This window comes from Equus asinus, chromosome 9 (genome assembly GCF_041296235.1).
Source record: "Equus asinus isolate D_3611 breed Donkey chromosome 9, EquAss-T2T_v2, whole genome shotgun sequence".
NCBI lineage: Eukaryota > Metazoa > Chordata > Mammalia > Perissodactyla > Equidae > Equus > Equus asinus.
The window spans coordinates 74,859,808-74,886,405 of NC_091798.1; the positions used below are offsets into that span (position 1 = coordinate 74,859,808).

At 38.1% G+C, this 26,598-nt stretch overlaps 1 protein-coding gene across 2 annotated transcripts in view; it reads right to left on the reverse strand.

Moving 5' to 3' along the window:
• LNPEP (leucyl and cystinyl aminopeptidase) overlaps positions 1-26,598 on the reverse strand; it is an 88,695-nt gene continuing 62,097 nt past the window's right edge. For both annotated transcript variants that reach the window (XM_070517703.1, XM_014867246.3), the window contains exons 11-18: positions 26,305-26,393; positions 14,463-14,646; positions 13,163-13,319; positions 6,297-6,481; positions 4,692-4,853; positions 2,420-2,560; positions 1,688-1,769; positions 1-1,056 (exon numbers count right to left, since the gene is read on the reverse strand). In XM_070517703.1, coding sequence (XP_070373804.1) covers positions 925-1,056; positions 1,688-1,769; positions 2,420-2,560; positions 4,692-4,853; positions 6,297-6,481; positions 13,163-13,319; positions 14,463-14,646; positions 26,305-26,393 — 1,132 coding nt within the window. In that variant the 3' untranslated portion in view covers positions 1-924. The remainder of the gene's footprint in view (positions 1,057-1,687; positions 1,770-2,419; positions 2,561-4,691; positions 4,854-6,296; positions 6,482-13,162; positions 13,320-14,462; positions 14,647-26,304; positions 26,394-26,598) is intronic.

A 26,598-nucleotide genomic window follows, 5' to 3' on the forward strand; every position in this document is an offset into this window, starting at 1 on the left:
TATCACACCAAAAGGGAACAAACAAATTGTATTCTTAGCAACAGTGATAAAGTCATGATAAAATACATCAGTATTAACAAAATGCTTGCCATAAATTTAAAAGAAATTATTTATAACATAAGGTGTATCTATGACAGGGAGTGATAAAAGTGTACAGATTTGGAGAATACTGTAATTCACGAATAAGACAATTAAAGCTAACTTGGATTGAAATGTTTTCCTAAAAGATGAAAAAGAAAGTGTTAAATATTTGGAAAATTTAATCTTTTGGAGCTATTTATCTTTTTAATACAACAAAAATTTAAAAATTCTGTAGCACCTGGCTATTCAGCAGAAAAAAATATAACAGTTAAAGATCTTATTTAAACTTTTTCCAGAAAATAAAGGATTAATCAAAACCCCCAAAGTAGATCTGCACACCTGAGATCAGTTTCTCCAGCTGCACGTGTCATCGACCTCACTCCCATACATTTTGAAGCTAACTCTGTACATTCAAATAACATCTATCAACAAGAAGCAACAAATGGCTGACAAACCAGTAGCCTGCAAAGATGGTGGTTCCCATGGTAGATCTTTCCTTGTTTCACATTGTCAGTACTTTCCAGATACTGACAAACAGAACAGAATCCCCAAACTGATTTTTTCCCCATTTGGGTATCTTCAAGGCAGAAAAATTACTCATTGTTTTTGTAGATGGTTGGCATTTAGGTGAAGATAATTTTGTAATAAATAATTACATACTGCCCAAAGATATTTCAGAAAAGACAGATGAAAAACACAGACGGGCCCTGAGCTAACTAGAACACCCAAGAGTGCAAACAACTCGGCAGCAACCCTGGCTTCACCTTGGCTTTTGCAAAAGCAGCAGAGCCCAAGTCAATAAGCTCTCTGAATGGGTGACACTAGGAGGTGTGGCTGTGAGTGCTACAGCCACCACGTCAGAGCTTTAAGGTTCTTCTCCATCCACTGGATGTTCAGTTGAATAACTTCCAAAGCCTCCTGGACATAACGAAGCCGGAAGGTCGTCTCGGACTGACTTTCAAAGAATGCCTGGACCTGTGAGTTGCACACAGAAGTATTTCAAAAGAAGAACAGAAGAGTAAATCTCAGTAACTCTGAACATCCTTTTCAAACAAGCTTTACCTTAGTGATGGCTGTGCTGATGTCTTGAAAGAAGTAGAGACAAGAAGTGCTTTAATATTTGAGGTATTTACATCAAGTTCCTGATCAAGTACAGTAAAATCTGAAGTAATTTTAAAAATGAATTCCCCTTACTCCCGCAAGGATGAACTACTCAAATTTAAAATAGAAAAAAAAAAGCTAAGTAGTAGTAAATGAGTTAGAGTCTAAAGTTAGGCTTGGTGCCCAATTTTGCCCTTTGATGGAAATCTTCAAAACAATTTTATTACCACTGGAAAAGAAACCTGGCACATGCTGATCTTAACTCAAAAAATTATTTGTGTCAGGAAGACAAGGGAATATTGTTGAGAATGAAATCCTCATCACAAGTTTTCCTCATTGCTGTATATCTACCCTTTAGAAGTAATCCCAGTGCAGAATCATTAGTGTTGATGAAGGCAGAGAGAAAGGGCAGGAATTGGCACAAGAAGCCACCAGCTGACTTAACCTGAGCAGCCTGAGGGATAAGGGTTACCCAATCTCCCTACTAGTATTTCATAGAACCAACCTCAGACAAGTGTGCCTTTGTTGAAAACAGGTGAGTTGATCCAGCAACAATACTGTGCATGGTATAGGACCCCAGATGGAACCTGAAGAAATACAAGCAAAAAAGACAAAAAAATGAGGCAGCTGCTGGTAAGCAAAGGAAATGCTTCGTTGTAAGCTACCCACACCAAAAGCAGAGTGGAGCTGTGCTCCTGGGCAGTGCCCTGCAGGGTCAGGAGCAGTTCTATACTCACTGCCCTGAGGAGGAAAGGTGGGCAGAGAAAGGCAGGAGTTAGGGATATACCAATAAATTACTAAGCCATCTAACCTACTCAAAAATCACATTTTATTCACCCAGAAATCTCATTACTGCTTTAAAAGACAGAAACCTATAAGTCTTATCTAGCTAGGCGTGGGTTCTTAACCAATCCCTTCACAACGAAAAGGTATTTTTGAACATGCAGAACTACACAGCTATTCTGAACAGTTTGTGGCCATGCTGAGCTCAGTGAGCTGGTGTCAGGCAAGGCTGGCTTGACCAGCACTCAAATAGAACAGCACTGTTAAATGACTCATGTCACGGGGTCATGTTTACCAATGTAAAAATTTCTGGGTCTTTCAGTTAAACTGTCACTGAAGCATTTTTCCTCTCACAGCAAATCATAACTCCTGCAAACCAATACAACACTGGGAACTTTTTTCAAATGCAGAGCCTGAGAAATACTAAAAGCTACTAATTCTATGAGAAACTTACTTCTGTACAAGCTTATTCCAGTTCTCTTTGACAAAATCCCATGCCAGTAAGTGTCCAGGAAAACGTCGTGCCACTGTTCTAATGACGAATGACAGCTTTTGTGTTCGGATGATATCTCCATCGAGGCTAGTTTTCATTAACCTGAAGAGCAAAGCAGATCTAGCTTCCAAAACAATTATTCACAATGAAGTGATATTAGTATTGGTCTCCTAATTAAAGCTCTGTAGCAATTCAAGGACACAAGTTTTGCATTAGTCTAAGATTAATCAATAGACTGAAAATGTCATTTTTTTAAATGAAGGAAGAGCTCACCAATGAGACAGGCACTGACATAAACCGTCACATAATCATAAATAGTTTGTGACGGAGTAAGAACATTTCAGAAATAAATTCTGGTAGAATTTATTATAATTCTGGAGACTGGTGTTTTTTTATGTTAAAAATCTTATTTGATTTGAGTAGGCAGGTATATCCTCACTCTTAAAAAACTGGTCTGTTTGAATAATGTGCAGATGAAGATAAATTTCAGAATATACTCAATATTAACATTTATTGATACTCCATATGTACTAGATAATGTTCTAAATTCTTGACATAACAATGCTTGAAATAAGTAATTATTACCTATATCTATTTCATAGCTCAAGAAACTGAGATTATGTAACTGCCCAGTTTCACAGCTAATAAATACTAAAGCCTGTCATTTGAATGTAAGCAGGATGCTTATCTACTATGCTATAATATCTGCTTATAGTGAGAAAACACATACCCCAAAAAGAACGTAGCGGCGTTTTTAATAGGGGAAAATCCCAAATGCCCATCAAGATATGAAGGGTTAAATAAATTATGATAGAGCCATACTATGGAATACTATGCAGCTATAAAAACAAATGAAGCAGGCTTTATGAACTGACACAGCAAATCTCAAAGACTGATTATTCACTAAAAAGAATATCACAAAATACTGGGTATAGCATAAACCTATGTTTATGGATGTAAATACACAGACCAGGACTGACACTTAACAGAGAAGAGAGAATAAGAATGGAAGTGAGGGGCTGGCCCTGTGGTGCAGTGGTTAAGTCTGCATGCTCTGCTTCAGCAGCCTGGGGTTTGCCGGTTCGGATCCTGGGTGTGGACCTATGCACTGCTTATCAAGCCATGCTGTGGTGGGTGTCCCACATATAAAGTAGAGGAAGATGGGCATGGTGTTAGTGCCTGGCCAATCTTCCTCAGCAAAAGAAGAGGAGGATTGGCAGTGGATGTTAGCTCAGGGCTAATCTTCCTCAAAAAAAAAAAAAAAAAGAAAAAGAATGGAAGTGAAGGATTATATGAGAGATACTTTCACATTTTATGCTATTTTTCTAGGTACTGTTAAAATACTTTATAATGAAAATTTACTAGTGTATTACTAGTTTAAAATAAACTTATTAAATGTTATTTAATAAACAAATTATTACTAATTTAAAAACAAAAACTTTACTCTATTTGGTTGGGTCAGAGGCTGGCTACTACTTTGAAGAAAATGCCTATTTACAGTGTGTTCTTTGGGAAGTGGGTCAGGGCAGATGCTGAGGACATCTCTGGGACACCATTAGGATTTACCTGAACAAAATGAAACAAGAGAAGCAATGAGACCCAAGTGCTTCCCTCTGTCCTTCCCAGTGCTGACTTTCAAGATAGTTTCATATTTCTCTTGGCTACTTAGAGCCCCTCTACCCTGCCACTGACTGTTCTTCCCATCAGGAGGCCTTATTTACTACCTTTCCCTCCCCCGTGTGAAACTCCCATTTCCAGGTCTTCATCAGCTGAATATTAAAAAGGAACAGTCTGACAAATTCAAATGAAGGCATAACCTATAAGCATTTACATGTTACCTTTTTCTGAAGGGTGTGCATTTTCAAAATGACAGCTATGACAGCTTGGACAGAGGAATGCTTTGACCAAAAAGAATGAAGCACTAACTGTGGAATTAAACACAGCACGCTAAGGGGATGCAGAAGTTTTTAAGCAGAAAGCAGAAGGCGGTAGTGATTCTTGGCATCTCCCAACCTCTTTTGGGCAAAGCTCTTCCTGCCTATTTGAACAGGTCCAGTCCCTCAGATGAAGCCCAGAACCTGCAGGCTCCTCACTGCACCATTCAAGTCAGGTCTGGCCTGGGAGTAAAGGAAGGAAAAGAAAGACCCCAGAGAAAATGAGCTTCCCACCCCGGGAGTACAATGCTTTTATGCTTTTGGTTTCTATATATCATATTCCTTGGGTAGTTTCATACCAGTAAAGTTTCCGTACATCCTCTGAACTGGCAAGAGCTTCAAGTATTTTATTTTTCTCTGCTTCAGAGCCTATAGAGATGTACTTGCTTAAGAGGAATGACCAGCCGCTTTCAGTTTTTGCTCCAACTTTGAACACGGTAGTCATGACATCAGTAGGTAGGCTGTAAGAGAGGTGGCCAAATATAAGAACAAGAGAAAATCATAAATACAAAGGCAAGGAACTGACTAGTGGTAGTGTTTTTTGGGGTCAAAGTAGGTAATAATAATTAGAAGAGTTTTTACTGTACAACTAATAGTCAAGAAAGTGTTTAAATTCAGTGGCCGCTACTTTCCTAGTGGTGTGACTATAAAGAATATCCATTCAACTTAGTACAATAATTACTCACTGAGCACCCATAAAGCCACTGGCTGGGTGCTGGAGAGGGAAGAGGAGCGAGACACAGTTTCTGCCCTCTAGGAACTCACAGGCAATCACAAAGTACAGAATAATAAATATATACATTATAACACAGTGTGGTAAGTTCCAGTATAGAAATACAGCAGCAAATGTGGTGGGGGGGAGAAGAGGAGAAGAGGCACAGTTTTCTGCCTTTATCAAGATTTCAGAGCTGGAAAGGAACTCAAAAGGTTATCCAAATCCGCCACCTCAACTCTCTGTCTGATGCTTGAATCTGTTTCCATAATACCCAGTAAGGAACCTGGAGAGAACCAACCATCAAAAACATTTCTCCTAACTGCTAACTTCTACCTGCTCTGCTTTAGTCCTAAATTAAGAGACTTGTTTGACATCTCACACCCATTAGGATAGCTCCTATCAAAAAACCAGAAAATAACAAGCGTTGGTGAGGATGTGGAGAAACTGGGACCCTTGTGCACTAAATGGTGGGAATTAAATTGGTGCAGCCAGTATGGAAAGCAGTATGGCTGTTCCTCAAAAAATTAAAAATAGAACTACCATATGATCTTCTGGCTATATATCTGAAAGAACTGAAAGCAGGTTCTCTAAGAGATACTTGTACACCCACATCCATAGCAGTGTTCCTCATAAGAGCCAAAGGCGGAAGCAATCCAAATATCTGTCAGTGGATGAATGTAGTATATACACACAATGGATTATTTAGCCTTAAAAAGGAAGGAAATTCTGACACAGGCTACAACATGGTGGCACCTTGAGGACATTATGTTAAATGAAATAAGCCAGTCACAAAAGGACAAGTACTGTATGTTTTCACTTATATGAGGTATTTAGAGCAGTAAAACTGATAAAACAGAAAGTAGAACGGTGGTTGCTAGGGGGTAGAAGGAGGGAAAATGGGGAGTTGTTGTTTGGGTAAAGAGTTTCAGTTTTACAAGATAAAACAGTTCTTGAGATCCACTGCACAACAATTTGAATATACTTACACTACTGAATTGTACATTTAAAAATTAAGATAGGAAATTTTATGTTATATGTATTTTACCACAATTTAAAAAAACGGTCTTGTTTGGGAACACAGGTGCATAGAGTTCACCTACATTAACACTCAGTTTTATAACAGTGATGACCTGGTTTCAGTATGGTAAACAAGAAGAAGAGAGTTCATTTGAGTAGAAGCACATGTCACCTTTGAGTTCCATTGGATGCCACCCAATCGTCAAACAGCTTCATGGCGATAGTGCTGCAGTTCTCCAGGCTGTGGGTGCAAGCAAATTCTAGCAAGACTGACCGAAGTTCTCGAATAGATGGGGTGCCCTCATCAGTCCAAGTCTGCTGTTGGATTTGGCTTTGAAGCAATTTAAATACCCTGGTCTAGAGAGACAAAATGGATTATAATAGAATAATAATATTAGGAAAACCAGAGAAATCAGGACAACTAAATTTCTTTTTCCCAAAATTTACCCAAAGAGAAAAAAAAGCAGGGCATAGATAGTCCTCATTAAATATCAACTGACATATGAAGCCCACATAGAGCTGGGCTGAAACCATTCAATAACAATAACAGCTATATACACAGGGCTGCTTTAGCCAAGGGGCACTTTTAATGACATAACACGGAAAGAATTAATGACTTATGTGCAGTAGGAAATCTTTCTTCCGTGTGTACTCAGCTAGAAGTTATTTTCCTGCCAAAAAGTATCACACACAACACTGCTGGAAGGACGATCTCATGACTTTAGAATCCATAAATCCATAAAGCAATGAGGGAAAAATATACTTCTTTACTGATGGGCAATTGTTTAAATGTTTCTGAATCCAATATTAAAGGAATATTTAAAATATCAACTAGTTTGACGCCATAATAAATTAACCTAATCAAATTAATGAAAAAATGAAGACTGCAGGGAAGAATAGTTTATAGTTATTGTGTCTACCTCCCAATTTGTAAATTTAAAAAATTTTTGAACCTACAGAAAAGCAACAGGAATAGTACAATAAACACTCATATGCTAGATTCACAGGTTTTTAAAACTCTTACATTTGCTTTGTTTCTGTGTGTGTTTAACACACAACACACATTTGTTTTTCTGGTTTTAGCTGAGCCACATAAAAGTTAAGTCACAGATACCATGGTACTTCATTTATAAATATTTAGCATGCAACTCCCAGAAATAAAGACATTCTCTTACATAACCAAAAACCTTATCATGCTTAAGAAAATTAAGTTATTCAGTAATATCACTTACTATTCAGTCCATTCTTATAGTTACTTCTGAATGAAAAGTCATTCTTAAATGTGTACTGACGGTATTAAGAAACCAACATATCTCTCATTTCTTTGTCATTTCTACCCACAACAAAAGCATAGAAGCTGTTCATAGTATATGCAAGTATTGCCATATTGTAAGCTGTGGTGCTTGGAGGGGGCGAAGACACACATTGGATTTAAAAAATTCATCATGTGAAATATGCATGTATGAATGTCACTAAAAGGAACAAAAATTCTAATATAAAAATGCTTACAGGTATTTTTTAGAAAAGTTTCATGGCTATTAATAAAGAGAATCAAAACAAAAAAAATTTACAGGCATGCCCCACCTGCAGGGTTCTTAGCACAGGGGCATTTCTTCCTACTGGGACTTCTTGAACACCATCACCATTGTCATGTCTCACCTCAAGTACCACAGATGACCACACAGAGAAACTCTTAACCCCAGAAAATCAGCTCAAGTTCTTAACAGAGCATTATATTCTTTCAGAGTGCCAGTGTCAATAACTAAAATGAATCCCAGTTGGAGAGTTGTAAACTGCTGAGGCCATTCTCTCAGTAGACTTTCTCTGAGTAAGTCTCTCAGGGCGCTGACTACATGAATGGAAAAAAGAATCTGTGCAAGGAGAAACTCAAAGTTTGTGATAACATGTCAACTCACTTTTGTTTGTTCCCTTCAAAAGCGATAAATAGAGAACAGACACCTTGCGGAATGTGTGAGTGAAAAAGCTTGCGATCACTGGGACGACAGGAAGTGGAAAAATGCTTGCCGTGCTAACTGACAGTGCAAGAAACCTAACAGCGATCCAGAAGACCCTACTGGATGTACATGACTGCGCTGGGACATGCTGCCATGCACTGGCCCGACGTTCTCAACAGCATCACGATAGGACCATCCCAAATGAATGAAGAATCAAAGAAATTTAAAAGCTACTCATAAACGTCAAAGAGAAACAAAGGAAGAATGAGAAAAAAAAGTTATGCTTGAAATACTATTAAAAAAATCTTAACGGAGAAAAATGACAATGCTTCTTGCGAGTTTACTAAAATCTAAAGAAGCCAGTGGGAAAAAAAGGCACTTTAAAGTACTGGAAGCAAGGGAAACCGGACACTGAAGACGCTGAGGCTAAATCCTGAGCAGTTACTGGGTCAGAATTACAGGGCGCAATTGTACTAGCTGTTCCCTGTACCATACAGTCAAGAGGAATTCCCCAAACAGTTGATTTTAAATGTATTTCAAATGATAACATAATAGAGCAAAAGATTTTATTAAAGAAATAATTCTGTTTTTAGAAATTTCCTGCTGTTATAAAATATTTTTGTAAGTAATCCAGGTTATGTTTTTAATATTAACAAACCATAGCAAGTGCGTCAAATTACCTTTCCCTTTTAAAAATAAAATTAAACCTGTTTTTCATGGTTCTAAATTAATTTTTTCAAATTTAAATTCATTATACAATGGGATCCAATCCTCTTATTTCATAAAGTGAAAAGGACAAGTGGGGAAAAGGAATAAATTGATGGGTTATACAAGCTACAAACATTGGATATGCAATAAAATGCAACAAGAACACAAAATGATTTTAAAAATAAAACAGACAGGGAAAGATGCTGGCACTTATGTTCTGTATTACATTTTGATTTACTGCTTTAATTTTACACTGAGATGCTCAGGGAGTTCTTTCTTGGGTCAACTGAGCTTCTTAAAAGTGAAGTGTGAGCTTTTATTACAAAAGGTTTACCCCACCAATCCCTCAGATATAAAAGAATGACAAACTTTGAAGTGATGAAACAGGAATATGGCTGGGATCAGATGTTAACATCAGATGTGAACAATCTGACACAATTCAAATGTGCCTCCAGACCCTACCCACCACAGCACCACAGCACACATCACAAAATGTGATATAAAGGTATGTGTTATGTAGGTATGTGTAGCCTACATAACAAAGTGACCAATAAACGCACACAATGCTCTGCTGACAATGACATAAAAAGTTAATTAGACACCAAGATTAATGACAAATACCATCTGAAGATTGGATCCAAGGACTCAGAAATATCTGTCATTCCAATCTCAGATTGCAGTGTGTCAGATTTCATATTTTGAGAGTTTTGATGCTATCAGAATGCCCTAAGATTTTCAATAAGAATTTTAAAGGGACAGTTTCTCCCTCTTGATGAACCAAAGCTAACCTGACTTTGAACTAACAATCAAGTGTATGAAGATCTACAGCAGTGAAAGGGCCTGTGGTCTCACCAATTCATACTAAGCCTCCTGCCCTTGCCCTCTAACCATCAGTCCAGCTGGACCCCATCCTGAAGTACATTCTTAATAAACACATACCTGCCCAGCAAACTGAAAATCATCATCTGGGATGAAGATGCAGAGTTACTTAAGTGTTACAGTAGGAAAATATTCAAAAGGTCCAATTCCTTGAATTGAGTTTAGCATCTGTGTTCTCAGCATAGGGACAGCTTGAGGTAAGTGTCAAGTGCTTCCTGACACTAGGCCCTCAACAGTTAATGGAGAGAGGCAGGGGGAAGGATGGCTTCTGCCATCATGAAATTTAACTAGCTGGGCAGCTTCAGAGTAGGCAGATATTCTGCCTCCTCTTGGGGTATATTAGTACCAACACTGTCTTTTAACAGAGAAAAAAGTGAGCAATATGTACTAATGTTATTTATTGCTACCTACACTGGGTTGAAAAGTGTCCCCCCAAAATTCATGTCTGCCTGGAACCTTGAATATGACCTTATTTCGGAAAGGGTTTCTGCAGATGTAATCAAGTTAAGATGAGGTCATACTGGATTACAGGGGGCCCAAATCCAATGCTGGGTGCCCTTATAAAACACAGAGAGAAGAGGCAGAGATTATACTGATGCATCTACAAACTAAGGAATGCCAAGGATTGCTGTCAACCACCTGAAGCTAGGAGAGACGGATGGAACAGAATTCTCCCTCAGAAGGAACCAATCCTGACCTGCCAACACCTTGATTTTGGCCTTCTAGCTCTCAGAATTGTGAAAGAATGAATTTCTGTTGTTTTAAGACACCAAGTTTGTAATAATTTATTACAACAGTTCTAGAAAACTAATATACTACCCAAATGGTGTTGATTTGATATAGTACCAATAAACCTCAAAGTAATTTTAGAAATTCTATAATAAAAAATACATTAGACAATGAAGTACACTGGTGCTTGATCACTGGATATCCATACTGCAAAACAATGAATTTTTATGTCTACCTCACACCATACACAAAAATCAATTCCTCACACCATATACAAAAATTGATTCCAATTAAGTACCTTTACTTAAATGTAAAAGGTAAAATAATAAAGTTTTCAGAAGAGAACATATGAGACTATCTTGGGGTCAGCAGATTTTATGCATTAAAATGATTTATGCTAGTCAAAAAATATCATTAAGAGATGAAAAAGCAAGACAGAGTGGAAGAAGATATTTGCAAATATACATGATCAACAAAGACTCATACCTAGAATATAGAAAGAGCTCTCAGAAATCACTAAGAAAAAGGCAGACAATCCAATAGAAAAACAAGTGAAAGACTTGGGCACATCACAAAAGAGAATATCCAAAGGTCAATAAACATATCAAAAATAATTCATCTTCACTAATTATTAGGGAAATACAAATTAAAGCTAAAATTGCACTACCACTCTGCACTCATCTGAATGGCTAAAAGGAAAAAGATTTACTATTAACGCTAAGTGTTGGCATGAATATAGAGCCAGAATACAACTCAAATTTTCATACACTTCTGATTGAGTGTAAACTGGCATAATTTTGAAAAAAGATTTGGTAGTATAGTATTAACTATGCATATGTTGTGACCCGGCAATTCTACTTACAGACAGATACTCCATAGAAATGCATACAGATATTCACCAAAGACATGTACAAGAATATTCACAGCAATGCCGTGTGTAATAGCTCCAAACTACAAACAACCCAAATGTCCATCCATAGTAGCTGAACTGGCTAACAAATGGCCAAGTTCTTTAATATACTAAAGGCAGAAAGTCTGTGTTGGAGTCTAAGTTTGCCCTAAAGAGACCAATAAGTTATTTGCATACTACTTGGAAATGTACGTAAGTACTTGAAAAAAATACTATTACTAACATTTTGGACATAAACGAATCTGAAATAGTAAGTTGACAACTTCATTTCCAACAGAATAACTAGATGTGGGTCTGTCATTTTAAACCGTAACATGTGGTCTGCAAGTTTTTCAAACTCTTTTAATTTAAAAATCTCAGTTTAAAAAAGAAAAAGAAATGATAGCAAGAAATAAACAGCTTTGATTTTTCCAACAAAAAGGTATCCTTTGAAAGATGACATTGGTAGCACACAAATTAATTTAAAATACAGCAACATAACACGAAGAGTAGGCTTTGGAGTGAAACTAATCTGGGTTTGAATCTCAGTTTTATAATTTACTAGGTAAGTGACTTTGGGGAAGTTATTTAGTCTCCTCATTTATCTAATGGGGTAGAAATATCTATTTGGCATTGTGAGAGAATTAAATGAGGTAATCTATATGAAGCACTAAGCATGGTGTGAAGAACATAACGGGCACTGAAATGTACTTGTTTCTGGTGAGTTTCACTCATTTGTTCATTCAACATTTACTGAGTGTCACTATGGGCTGGGTCACATTCCAGGCCCTGGTTTTTATTAAGGCTGGTAGTTGAAAGATTTATGAAGAATCTTAACAACGAGATGACACCTCAGACGTCATCTAACTTAAGCATTTCACTTATGGGTAGGGACAAGGGTGGCTCCCTTGGGGTCAGATCACAAACTTGTGAGGAAGAGTACTTTTCAAGCTTCATATGGGTCACTTGCCCTGCCCTCCCTCCCCACACTGAGAATCAGGCATCTGTGAGAGAACTCATCACAGGGTATGTGCAGTAGAACAGAAAGAGTGGCAGAAAGGAGGTGGTTAAAAAATAAAAAAAGATGTAATCCAACTCCTTCCTTTTATCAATGAGGACACAAGATCCTAAAAGACTTATTCTAATTCCAGGTCCAATACTTGCTTCCTTTTCCTGAAAGGTGCCTTTTGCCTGGTCCCTGGAAAATCTGACTAGTTTTTAAAGCAAACCTTGTTGTCAGAATGTGCTGATTCAGAGAATTAGATCAAACAAAGAATTCATTGTTCCCTCTCAAGTTTTTAAAGACACAGTCAACAGTTTAATACTGAAAGTGTCTGAAATAACAACTGTTAAGATCAAGCAATTGGTTTTAAAATAGCCAAAACAGTCTCCAACATTGAGATTCCTTGAGTGCTTTGCAGAGAAACTTAATCCATCTGCATCATCATCCATAAGATAGGTATCAGTAAGGACTCCTGAAACAGAATATTCTCAACAAAAACATAACTGTCATTTTATAATGACCACCAGGAAATTAATGGAGAGCACTACTTTGCAAAAGTGCCCATTTCAAGCATTTATTATACAAAAATAAACCAGGATTTGAATAGAGAAATTTCCTTTTCACGTGACCCCACTTCGACGGCAGTGTCAGAGTCTATATTTTGATTTTCAAACAGGACCACATCATGCTAAGCCTTTATCAATTCTTCATGATAAGCAAAAGACAGTTTGATTCAAATTAAAGATTTCACAATTAGGAAAGTGAAGAAAATGGAATTAAACTGGTTGCTTTTTCAGACTATCACTGCTGAATGGAACTGTGAATAACAATATTAAAGACAAGGAACAGAGAAGTTGGCAAAAAGGCAGACGTACCGCCAGTCTTGAGGCCAGATCCATGTATCCCAGTTTTTCAAGGAGGTTATGGATGAGGCCTGTTTGGAACAGGGCTTCAGTGATGGGTGCAGTAAAGGTCTCATTTCCAAGATAGTCAATCAAATCAAAGGCCCTCTGAAGAGGCACCTTGCCTAGGCTAAAGGGTAAAAGAACAGAAAAAGTAAACGTGCCGGGATAGGCAGACGAACTCTATGCATGGTGAGAGAGAAACTTTATGGCTAGATGGTGAGTCTTGAAGATCTAAAATTTAAGTTTAGAGTGGCATTCTGTAAAGTTAGACTAAATATTATTATTTTTAATTAAGTTCATGTCTGTGACCCAAGGTTAAAGACAGATTTCAGGAGAAAGATAAACAACAGCTCAGTTTTTATTCTGTAAGTCACCTGCAAATTACTACTGAGGCAGTAAAAGTACTACAATGTCTTAGGTGAGAAAAGATGAAAAGCACTAATTTTATTTATTTATTAATCACTTATCTTTACCAGGTGAAAGCAGGTTGCATAAAGAGGATTTGAATCAGAAAGAAAAATTTTTATTTGTTATTTGTATGAGAATTTGTCAAACTTGTTAAGGCAAGGTCCACTGCTAACTTATGTGAGTACATTTTAAAAATTAACCAGTTTATAGAAATCATAACAATCATGGCTGAGATGATATAAGGTCATTTCATACAAAATGAACCACAACAGGAAAGTCAAGAGCAGTTAGAAGGAACACTTTTGAATATTCCTTCTGTCTCTAGACCCATTAACAACATAGACTGGTAATCTTCCTATTCAGGGGATATCTATACACAAGGTCACTGCCATTCTTGGCTTTGGGATTCTATAACGCATGGGGTGGTTGGGGAGGCAAGCAGTACACAAAAAAGGAGGCTTCACCTATCTGAGATGTCCCCCAAACATGTGGGCAAGCACTAAGCTTCACGTTTAAACCAACAGCTGCTTGAGAAGAATTCTCTCTTGAGATAAAACAAAGCTTGAACTCCTACGTCTTCTTATTTAGCAAACATGTGTCCTGCTTCTTGGTATCTACAGTCTTGAAAATATTATTTAAATCTTGTTAACTGTTCAGTTATATCTGCAGCTGATGTTTCTATACAGATTATAAAGCCCTTAAAGGTAAGGAATATGTCTGATATTTTTCCAATCCTCCAAAATGAATTACACCTAACAGGCAATACATGCTAGTTCTTTTGAACTGTTTTTCTAAAATGTTCTTTTCCTCAATAACACTTGTTTAAAAAACCCTCACAAAACCCAAACCAAGCATACTCTACCCTGCAAGTTCAAAGATGTTGTTGATGAGGTTGGCTCGGTCTTTGTCACTCAGGACATAAGGATTTATTTTCAACTGTTTGATTAGTGCTTCCCAGTCGTCATCTGCATAGTGTACAATATAATAGCCATTCATGTTGGTATTGACTTTGACCCACTGTACTTCTTCCGTGAGATTGATGACACCTAATACAGACCAAAAAATAAGAGAGAGAGAGGGCAATGGGGCAAGAAAAAATATTAAATGGATGTTTCAAAGTTAATAGGGTATATTTTTATATTTAATTATTCTTCTAAGAAACTAAACGTCTGCCTCCCAGTGCAGTTATTCTAAAGTTAACAAAGATCACCACTCATTCATTTAACAATTATTTATTTAACGGTGAACAAGGTAGATAGGTCCCTTCTCGCATAGATCTTACAGTCTATTATAATCAGACAAGTAGAATATTATATAAATGTTATCGATAGAAAAATAAAATACAGCATCCTATGGAAGCATGTAGAAGAAATACATCATCCTCTAGGGGACGTTAAGAGAAGTTTCTTGGAAGAAATGACATCTAAGTTGAGACTTCAGGACACATAGGTGCTAGCCAGGTGAAGAGGGACCCTGAAGTGTTCAAGGCCCAGAGAGAAAGTGTACATGGTGTCCTTGCACTGAACTGGCTCCCAAGTTCATTGTGGCTAGAGCAGAGAAGCAGGGAGGAGGGGAAAGTGTGGGGGGGATAAGGCAACAGGGGAAGATATTGAGAGAAGTATATAAAACGTGTTCCACCTCAGCCTTTGTCTTTTGTTATGTTAGCAAAGGAAGAACAAACAAAAGCATTTAGAAAAGTCACATAATTCAAAGTTAGAAAGATAAACATTAGGGAAGGATTAAGGTCTCATTAGGCACAAATAAGAAATAACGGAGTCAAAATCATAGAAAAGTGATATGTACTTTTTGGGCCCCTACCATTACACATAGAAATGCTGAGAGACTTGTTAGAAATTTCTACGGAATGATTTCAATTAACGTACAATTAATAAGGAGCTACAAAATAGATGACCACAAAAAATATATTACTATAAAAGCTGACTACAAAATATATGTAGGAATTTTTAAAATCCTTAAAATTACTAATCAAGGAATATCCCTTAAAGTTGGCAACAAAGGTGTGGATTTAGTATCATAGTTAAAGGTATCCTTCTAAGTGTCTTAAGGTTTACTATTTATTAGAATAGAAGCCCCATGAGCTTACATTTTGTCCACTGTGAACCCCTCAGTGCCTAGAATAATGTTCCTAGCAGGTACTCAAAAAATACTTGGTGAATGAATGAATGAACAAAATAACTACGTTATAGTAAATAGTTTCAAAGAAAATCTAAATAAGGTTTGTAGATGTTTATGACGTAAGTTTTATTCCTCATTTTAAAGCAAAGAATACTAACTTTTAAAATTATTACAAAGATGAGTAGAGATAAGAAAAATAATCTAAACTCAGACAATGATAGCATGTGGGGGGTATTTTCTGCCAAGATTTTTCACATATACATTTTAATTGATGTAATATTTCATACAGTGGACCTATATGCATTTATTTTTATACTGATTTTTCACCTACCAGATTCCATCCTTTACCATTTTTCCATTGTCTTCATATGCAGTGTTCAAATATCTTCATAATATTCTATTTCAAAACCTACCAGAGTTTAACCAATCTATTTGGAAACACTTAGACTTAAAATTTTCACTATCATATAATTCTGTATGAAGGCTTTTGCACATAAAATGCTGTAGAAACATATTTAAACCCTTTAGTACCTTAAGCCTTAGGTTCCATCAACTTCAAAAGTATGAATCATTAAAATTCATCAGATTCTCTTAATACTTTAGTTACTCCAATTCTACCGAAATTACAAAAGATATTTAAGATAGAGGAGATATATTCTGATCATGTTTTAACATGACATGTGAGATAATCAGTCTTTTCCACTATATTCCATACTAATTTCTGTTTTATTACTGATATAGCAACAGATGGCAAAGATCAATTACATTAATAGTGTTTATATTCCTTTTTCTAGAGCAGAATGCAGTTGTAAGGAATAATTGTGATGGCAACAGTAGCTGCTCCAAGTTGGAGTCATTTTATGACTCACGAAATTAACTTTATCATTAGCTAATGCAAAAATATCAACACTCTCCAGGTCACCAAATGCAGGTTCCTACAGAACTTTTATCAAGAAAGGACCTTGGGAAGGACTAAAGAGCTCCAGATCTCTTTTTCCCAAAAAAAGAGGGAAGGAATGAGTATGGCAATTTTTCTACAGGATAGATGAATGAAAATATTAAAATACAGAGTATCTAGGCTGACAAGAAACTTGCCATGTTGTAAACCTAGCCAAGTCCAGATGGTAGACAGGAAGAACACAACTGGGAGTGTATCTGAAATTATTACTGTCATCTTGATGACAGAATATAAAGCAGTGCAGCCAGCAGCATAGAGAGGAGAGTTATCACTTAAAGAATCAACATATTAGTCTCTTTTAGGTCTTCCAAATGATCCAGAATGGAGGACCTTAAAACCACAGGTATCAAAAAATAATAGCTTTGCACACAAGGGAGGTAACTACATCCTGCAGCTCAAATGTGGATGAGGCTACCCTCATATGTTTTTAATTTATTATAATCATTAACAGATTAACAGTTCAATTTTCACAGTCCATTGAGTAGTAAAAAAGAGTGAGCAATTCCAATCTTAAATGGCAGAAGCACAGATGAAGTAATCTAATAGTTTTAAAAAACTATTTGTCAATGAGTTATGAAAATCAACTGTTTTATAAAGAAACATTAAAGCACAGAAACAAAAAACATGCTTTTACTACAAAGTTTCAAAATTTCCTGTGTTGTTTGCTCCCAAGGGCTACCATGATACATGCAGTTGAACTGCATCCCCTCTTATTCAAAAGCATTCCTTTCTCCAATACCCCTTTCTTCTCCTTTATTTTATTAGGGGGCAAACGGGCAAGAGCAGAGAACGGCACATGATAAATATCTTCATTATATGTCCTTCCTTCTTTTTTTCCAATTGCCTTTCACTCCAATGACTTATCTTTTAATTTCAGAGAAACAATTTCTGGCACAGTGATATCCTTTTAGCAACATGAATGTTTCAAGTTAGATTTAACATAAAAATTTCCTATAATTAAAAAGCTTGGGTTTGAGTAAGATATGTGGATGAGAGAGAAAAGGGGAGAGAGTGACAGGAAGGATGTGGGGGAGGATACTTTTTTCATTTATTTCCTTAATATGCACCTTGGAAAAATGGCCCCTTTCAGTCCTTCTTATGTACAACAACTGCTAGTTGTTCAAAATTCATGTACGTGGGGAAAAATGACAAAGATATTGACCAGATATAACTCCTGTATTTCATTGCACTAATGGACTAACCCAGCAACCCTGGCATTAGAACTGGAAATACACTATAGATTTAACAAACCACCAAGATAACAAACTGTACTAAAGTCACACGACTTAAAATAAGCCTCTGTAGTCATTATCTCTGCTACATTTCTTTTGAGAAAAGACAAAATTAAAGTGCAATTAAAATAACAGTGATTCTCACTGGAGCATTAGGAACCAAGAAGACCCAACTGTTCTCAGTGTCAAACATTTTTTTTTGAGGACAGAACGTTTTCAATGTAGACTATGAAAACCTGCACTGGCAGGAATTAAAACAGCAGAAGCAGTAAGGCAAATAACACAGTTGAGAAGAGGAAGTAACAGATACTGCTTTCATCATATATTGGCTCAATTCCAGGTCTAGATTAAACCAATTATATTCTGGTGCATTTTGCATATTCTCCTTTACTAAGAACATTTTCAAATGAAGGCAAACAGAAGAAATAATTTCATCAGGCTTTGAATGTTCTGTTGCTAGAACTTTTTACAGTGAGATATGAAATTGAGTCACTTCACTGTAGACTGAAGTTTATGCATTCAATAAATTTTTGTGTGCCTACTGGGGGCTAAGGTTGCCAAAAGTGATTCATACAGCCATGATCTCTACCTTCAATGGGGGATACATCTAATGTGGGGATAGATATAAGTGAAATGGGACTTACAGTATATTAAAAGTAGATAAGTAGAGAATGTTATTAAAACCCATAAGTAGGGCATCTAACTTGTCTTGGGGTGAAGGAGGGCTTCCCAGAGCAAGCAACGGGTCAGTTGAGATTTAAAGAATGAAAGGAAATGGGGAGGCAAGAGCGTTCTTCCAGGACAGAAAACAGCACATGCAAAGGCTCTGAGACAAGAGGCAGTATGACATGTGTGAATTGCTGAAACAATTTTTGTGCAGTGGCAGCATAAAGTGCCAGGTAAGGGCTTAGAAAGAAAAGGCTATAGCAGGAAAAATGAGTGAGACTTTGGGGTTTAAATCTCCAAAAGAGTTAAGAAACTCACATATAAACTGACCTTAAAAAGTAAAGGGCTAGGAGAAAATCCAAGATGGCGCCGTGAGTAGTCCTCTTTGTCTCTCCCCCTTCGAGTCTACAATCATTTGGACACTCATCGCTTAACAAAGGATATCCAGATAGCATCTCAGGACATCTGAGAGACCCACGCGACTATACATTGGAAGGCGAACGGACTTCCCTCCGGGAGGAGGTGGAAATAGGTGAAAACTCTCCAAACCCGACCGAACAGCCTAGTACCTGCAAGCGGCTTTCTTCCAACGGACGCCCCCAGAAGAGCAACACACACCTAGGGCAGGAGCGAGCACACACCAGAGGAGCGACGGTGGAAACAGGTGACCAGAACCCTACCTAACCCCCCCACAATTACTCCTAAACGCAGAGGGAAACTCTAGAGTTACACACTTGAGCACGCGGGGAGAGTCTCGCCCCGCCATTGGCGGGGAGATCCCGCCTGGTGTCCACGGCGCCCAGAGGGTCCCAGAGAGAATCACAGAGGGCATGGCGGACCCCCGGCTGCCACTGCCTGCACGGCTGGGCAAGGGACTGCCAGAGATCTCGGAGAGGACTGGGGCTGGGTGAAGCTCCAGAGGCCAGCTCTGCGCCCCGGAGGGGAAGCTCCAGAGTTCCGCCCGGGCAGCAGACAAAACTCTCTGTCTGCCATTAGCGGAGGGGCCACGCCCAGCATTCACAACTCCGGGAAAGTCCCGGAGAGAATCCCAGAGGGCACGGCGACCCCCAGCTGCCGTTGCCCACCCCGTGGGGCAAGGGATTACCTGAGATCTTGGAGAGGACTGGGGCTGGGTGGAGCTCCAGAGGCCGGCTCTGCAGCCCGGGGGGAAGCTCCAGAGTTCCGCCCGGGCAGCAGACAAAACTCTCTGTCTGCCATTAGCAGAGGGGCCACGCCCAGCATCCACAACACCGGGAGGGTCCCAGAGAGGAGAATATCAGGCAGGGCAGCAGCTGACCAGCTACCACTGAAATCAGGATCTCCGGCTATCCCCCAGTCAGGGCAAAGGGCTCCCCGAGTTCCTGGGGAACAGGACTGGGGCTGGGTGGAGTTCCAGCGAGCCGGCTCCATAGCCTAGGGGGAAACCCTACAGGCTCACAGTAGCCTCAGCGAAAGCCTCTGCACAGCACTAGTAGAGAGCACCCATCCGGCAGCCACAAGGCTGGAAGACCCCGGGACAAAAGTAGCATAGCTAGGTGAGCTAACCACAGACTGTAGAAGATGCCAATAGCTTTGCTGCGACCCATAGTGGACAAGTGAGATTTTGTGGGTGCTGACAGTGACGGAGCAGCAAATATAAGTGATCCTACCCCTGGCCACTGGAAAAGCCCATAACACCATTGCAGACCCCAAGGAGGGAGCACGTCTAGGTGGGCTGCAACAGTAGGCACCAGCAGCCTGAAGCCCCCCTGTGATGGCCCCCATGGCAGAAGAGGGAATCCAAAGGACCAGTGTGACTACGAGGAGGGGCCCAGGCCCAGTTAGCAACTGCGGACAGGGTTCCTGGTTGGTGCAGTATAAACAGCTGCTCCCCCACCATACCAGCAGAAACAAGTGGAAGGAGCAACTAATCTCTATCTCTATGCGGAGGCACAAATATACAACATCAAGCAATATGAAAAAATACATTAAATCTCCAGAACAGAAGGAAAACAACAAATACACAGACAACAATCCCAAAGAAAATGAAATATATAACCTAAATGACAATGACTTCAAAACAGTCATCATTAAAATACTCAATGAGTTAAGAGAGAATTCAGATAGACAACTCAACGAGTTCAGGAGCTATGTCACAAAAGAGTTTGATATGATAAAGAAGAACCAAACAGAAATACTGGAAATGAAGAACACAATAGAGGAGATTAAGAAAAATCTAGATGCACTGAACAGTAGGGCCGATAATATGGAGGAAAGAATTAGCAATTTGGAAGATGGGAATATAGAAATGCTGCAGGCAGAGGAGGAGAGAGAAGTAAGACTAAAAAGAAATGAAGAAACTCTCCGAGAATTATCAGACACAATTAGGAGATGCAACGTAAGGATTATAGGTATACCAGAGGGAGAAGAGAAGGAGAAAGGGGCAGAAAGCCTATTCAAAGAAATAATGGATGAGAACTTCCCAAATCTGGTGAGAGAGATGGATCTTCAGGTGACAGAAGTCAACAGATCTCCAAACTTTATCAATGCAAGAAGACCAACCCCACGGCATATAGTAGTGAAGCTAGCAAAAGTCAATGACAAGGAGAAAATACTAAGGACAGCCAGGCAAAAGAAACTAACCTACAAAGGAACCCCCGTCAGGCTAGCAGCAGATTTCTCAGCAGAAACTTTGCAGGCTAGAAGAGAGTGGAATGATATATTCAAAAATCTGAAGGACAAAAACCTACAGCCGAGAATTCTCTACCCAGCGAAAATATCCTTCAAATACGATGGAGAAATAAAAACTTTCCCAGATAAACAAAAATTAAGGGAGTTCATTGCCACAAAACCTCCTCTTCAGGAAATCCTCAGGAAAACCCTCATTCCTGAAAAATCAAAAAAAGGAAAGGGGCTACAAAACCAAGAGCAGAGGAGATAAGTAGAAGGACAAAAACAGAGAGTAGCAGCTCTTCATCAGAATAGATTAAACCATGGGACGAGAAACAAAGGAAATTGAAGAAAACCGGAAAACAAGACATAAAATGGTAGTGGTAGGCCCCCCATCTCAATAATCACTCTAAATGTAAATGGATTGAACTCCCCAATCAAAAGACACAGAGTGGCAGGATGGATCAAAGAACAAGACCCAACAATATGCTGCCTCCAGGAAACACACCTTGGCCCCAAAGACAAACACAGACTCAGAGTGAAGGGATGGAGAACAATACTCCAAGCTAATAATGAACAAAAGAAAGCAGGTGTCGCTATACTAATATCAGACAAGGTAGATTTCAAAGCAAAACAGATAAAGAAAGACAAAGAGGGACAATACATAATGATAAAAGGGACTCTCCACCAAGAAGACATAACACTTATAAATATATACGCACCCAACACAGGAGCACCAAAATTTGTAAAGCAACTCTTAACAGAACTAAAAGAAGACATCAACAACAATACAATAATAGTAGGGGACCTCAACACACCATTAACACCAATGGACAGAACATCCAGACAGAAAATCAACAAGGAAATAATAGAATTAAATGAAAAATTAGACCAGATGGACTTAATAGACATATATAGAACACTTCACCCAAAAACAGCAGGTTACACATTCTTCTCAAGTGCACATGGAACATTCTCAAGGATTGACCATATTTTGGGAAACAAAGCAAACATCAATAAATACAAGAGAGTTGAAATAATATCAAGCTTCTTTTCTGATCATAATGCTATGAAACTAGAAATCAACTACAAGAAAAAAGCAGAGAAAGGTGCAAAAATGTGGAGACTAAACAACACGCTTCTGAACAAACAATGGATTACTGAAGAAATTAAAGAAGAAATCAAATATTATCTGGAGACAAATGAAAATGAGAACACGACATACCAAATCATTTGGGATGTAGCAAAAGCAGTCCTAAGAGGGAAATTCATCGCAATACAGGCTCACCTCACTAAACAAGAAAAAGCTCACATAAGCAACCTCAAACGACACCTAACAGAACTAGAAAAAGAAGAACAAACAAAACCCAGAGTCAGTAGAAGGAGGGAAATAATAAAAATAAGAGCAGAAATAAACGATATTGAAACAAAAAGACAGTAGAAAGGATCAATGAAACAAAGAGTTGGTTCTTCGAAAAAATTAACAAAATCGACAAACCTTTAGCCAGACTCACCAAGAAAAGAAGAGAGAAATCTCAAATAAATAAAATTAGGAATGACAGAGGAGAAATCACAACAGATACCAAGAAATACAAGGGATCATAAGAGAATACTATGAAAAACTATATGCCAACAAACTGAACAACCTGGAAGAAATGGACAACTTGCTAGACTCCTACAACCTCCCCAAACTGAATCAGGAAGAAATGGAGAATCTGAATAGGCCAATCACAAGTAAGGAAATAGAAACGGTAATCAAAAACCTCCCCAAAAATAAGAGTCCAGGACCAGACGGCTTCTCTGGAGAATTCTACCAAACATTCAAAGAAGACTTAATACCTATTCTTCTCAAACTATTCCAGAAAATTGAGGAAGATGGAGTACTCCCCAACATATTCTATGAAGCCAACATCACTCTGATCCCCAAACCTGACAAGGACAACGAGGACAACAGAAAGAAGGAGAACTACAGGCCGATATCACTGATGAACATAGATGCAAAAATCCTCAACAAAATTCTGGCAAACCGAATACAGCAATACATCAAAAAGATTATACACCATGATCAAGTGGGATTTATACCAGGGACACAGGGATGGTTCAACATCCGCAAGTCAATCAACATGATACACTACATCAACAAAATGAAAAACAAAAACCACATGATCATCTCAATAGATGCAGAGAAAGCACTTGACAAGATCCAACACCCATTTATGATAAGAACCTTCAATAAAATGGGTATAGAAGGAAAGTACCTCAACATAATAAAGGCCATATATGACAAACCCACAGCCAACATCATACTCAATGGACAAAAACTGAAAGCCATCCCTCTGAGGACAGGAACAAGACAAGGGTGCCCACTTTCACCACTCCTATTCAACATAGTACTGGAGGTGTTGGCCAGATCAATTCGGCAGGAAGAAGAAATAAAAGGAATCCAAATAGGTAATGAAGAAGTAAAACTCTCGCTGTTTGCAGATGACATGATCTTATATATAGAAAACCCCAAAGAATCCATAGAAAAACTATTAGAAATAATCAAAAACTACAGCAAAGTAGCAGGGTATAAAATCAACATACATAAATCAGTAGCATTTCTATACACTAACAATGAACTAACAGAAAAAGAACTCAAGAACTCAATCCCATTCACAATCGCAACGAAAAGAATAAAATACCTTGGGATAAACTTAACCAAGGAAGTGAAGGATCTATACAATGAAAACTACAAGACTTTCTTGAAAGAAATTGACGATGACATAAAGAGATGGAAAGACATTCCATGCACATGGATTGGAAGAATAAACATAGTTAAAATGTCCCTACTACTTAAAGCAATCTACAGATTCAATGCTATCCCAATCAGAATCCCAAGAACATTCTTCACAGAAATTGAACAAAGAATCCTAAAATTCATATGGGGCAACAAAAGACCATGAATTGCTAAAGCAATCCTGAGCAAGAAAAACAAAGCCGGCGGAATCACAATCCCCAATTTCAAAACATACTACAAAGCTACAGTGATCAAAACAGCGAGGTACTGGTACAAAAACAGGTGCACAGATCAATGGAACAGAAGTGAAAGCCCAGAGATAAAACCACACATCTATGGACAGCTAATCTTTGACAAAGGAGCAGAGGGCCTACAATGGAGAAAAGAAAGTCTCTTCAACAAATGGTGCTGGGAAAACTGGACAGCCACATGCAAAAGATTGAAAATTGACTATTCTTTTTCACCACACACCAAAATAAACTCAAAATGGATCAAAGACCTAAAGATTAGGCCGGAAACAATAAGTCTTCTAGAAGAGAATATAGGCAGTACACTCTTTGACATCAGTTTCAAAAGAATCTTTTCGGACACTATAACTCCTCAGTTGAGGGAAACAATAGAAAGAATAAACAAATGGGACTTCATCAGACTAAAGAGCTTCTTTAAGGCAAGGGAAAACAGGATTGAAACAAAAAAACAGCTCACTAATTGGGAAAAAATATTTACAAGACACTTATCCGACAAAGGGTTAATCTCCATAATATACAAAGAACTCTCACGGCTTAACAATAAAAAACCAAACAACCCGATCAAAAAATGGGCAGAGGACATGAACAGACATTTCTCAAAAGAAGATATAAATATGGCCAATAGACACATGAAAAGATGTTCATCATCGCTAATCATCAGGGAAATGCAAATCAAAACTACACTAAGATATCACCTTAACACCTGTTAGATTGGCAAAAACATCCAAAACCAAGAGTGACAAAAGTTGGAGAGGTTGTGGAGAAAAAGGAACCCTCATACACTGTTGGTGGGAATGCAAACTGGTACAGCCACTATGGAAAACAGTATGAAGATTTCTCAAAAAGTTAAAAATAGAAATACCCTATGACCCAGCCATCCCATTACTGGGTATCTATCCTAAGAACCTGAAATCAGAAATCCCAAGAGTCCCTTGCACCCCTATGTTCATCACAGCATTATTTACAATAGCCAAGACGTGGAACCAACCTACATGCCCAGAAACTGATGATTGGATAAAGAAGATATGGTATATATACACAATGGAATACTACTCAGCCATAAAAAAAGACAAAATTTGCCCATTCGCAGCAACGTGGATGGACCTTGAGGGTATTATGTTAAGCGAAATAAGCCAGTCAGAGAAAGACGAACTTAATATGACTCCACTCATAGGTGGAAGTTAACATATTGACAAGGAGATCTGATTGGTGGTTACCAGGGAAAAGGGGGGGTGGGGGGAGGGCACAAAGTGGGAAGAGGTGTACCCACAACATGACTAACAATAATGTACAACTGAAATCTCACAAGGTTGTAATCTATCATAACATTAATTAAAAAAAAAATAAGTGCTAAAAAAAAAGTAAAGGGCTAATAAAAGCAGATTTCTTATTGTCCAACTATTTCTAATACTACCAAAAACTTACATACTATGGGAAAGTTTGCAAAATTTCCTTATCAGTCCTTTTCAAATAGGGAGATGGGATTATTTGTTCTCTTTTAGGTCAGAGGCTATCCTTCCAGGGACCACTTAAAGTATGGAGTTTTGTTTTCATCAAAGAAGGCAGCTGTTTTTTACACCTCCAGCTATGCGATATCAATCAAAGATATGATGACATCATCACTGATCTTAGTGCTTTACTTATTTCAAAAAAATTTTTTATAGTATCAGAACTTGCTATTTATTTTCGACAGAGCATACTTTAAGAAACTGCTCTACTTCTACTACTGCTTACTTTGCAACATAATATATTTATCTAGGATACAAAAACACAACATTTGCTGTTGTCTACCAGCATTGCCAGTACATTTAGTGCAACTTTTTAGACCTTATTTCACATGACTAAGAAAGAGCAATTTTATGCCTGATACATGGAATCAATCTCACTTTAGTCACATCTTGTATAGGGGACTCATAAAACCAGCTCAGACAGCGTGCACATTAGAAGGTGTAACTGCCTTTCTGCTGCTGAGTCAGATTTTTCAGAAATACACGGTCGCCAATTTCTTATCAGAAAAGTATTAATTATAGTCAAACCTGATTTCTTGTCCAGTAATAATACCAATGGATATTTTGAATAATTCCTTCCCTCAGTGACACAGGATAGTGGAATATGCCACAGATAGCTGTAAAAAGAAAATATTGGAAGATTATTACTCTTTCCTATGGTTCAGTCAGTTATATATAATTTGTTCTTTTTTTTTTGGCAGGATGGTAAAATTTTTCAAGTCGTCCCCAGAAAAGGATAATCCTGTTAGGTTTCATACGAACCTATGATTATCAAACATTTAAAAACACTGTAACCTGAGAGTACAAAAGAGGTAGCAGGGA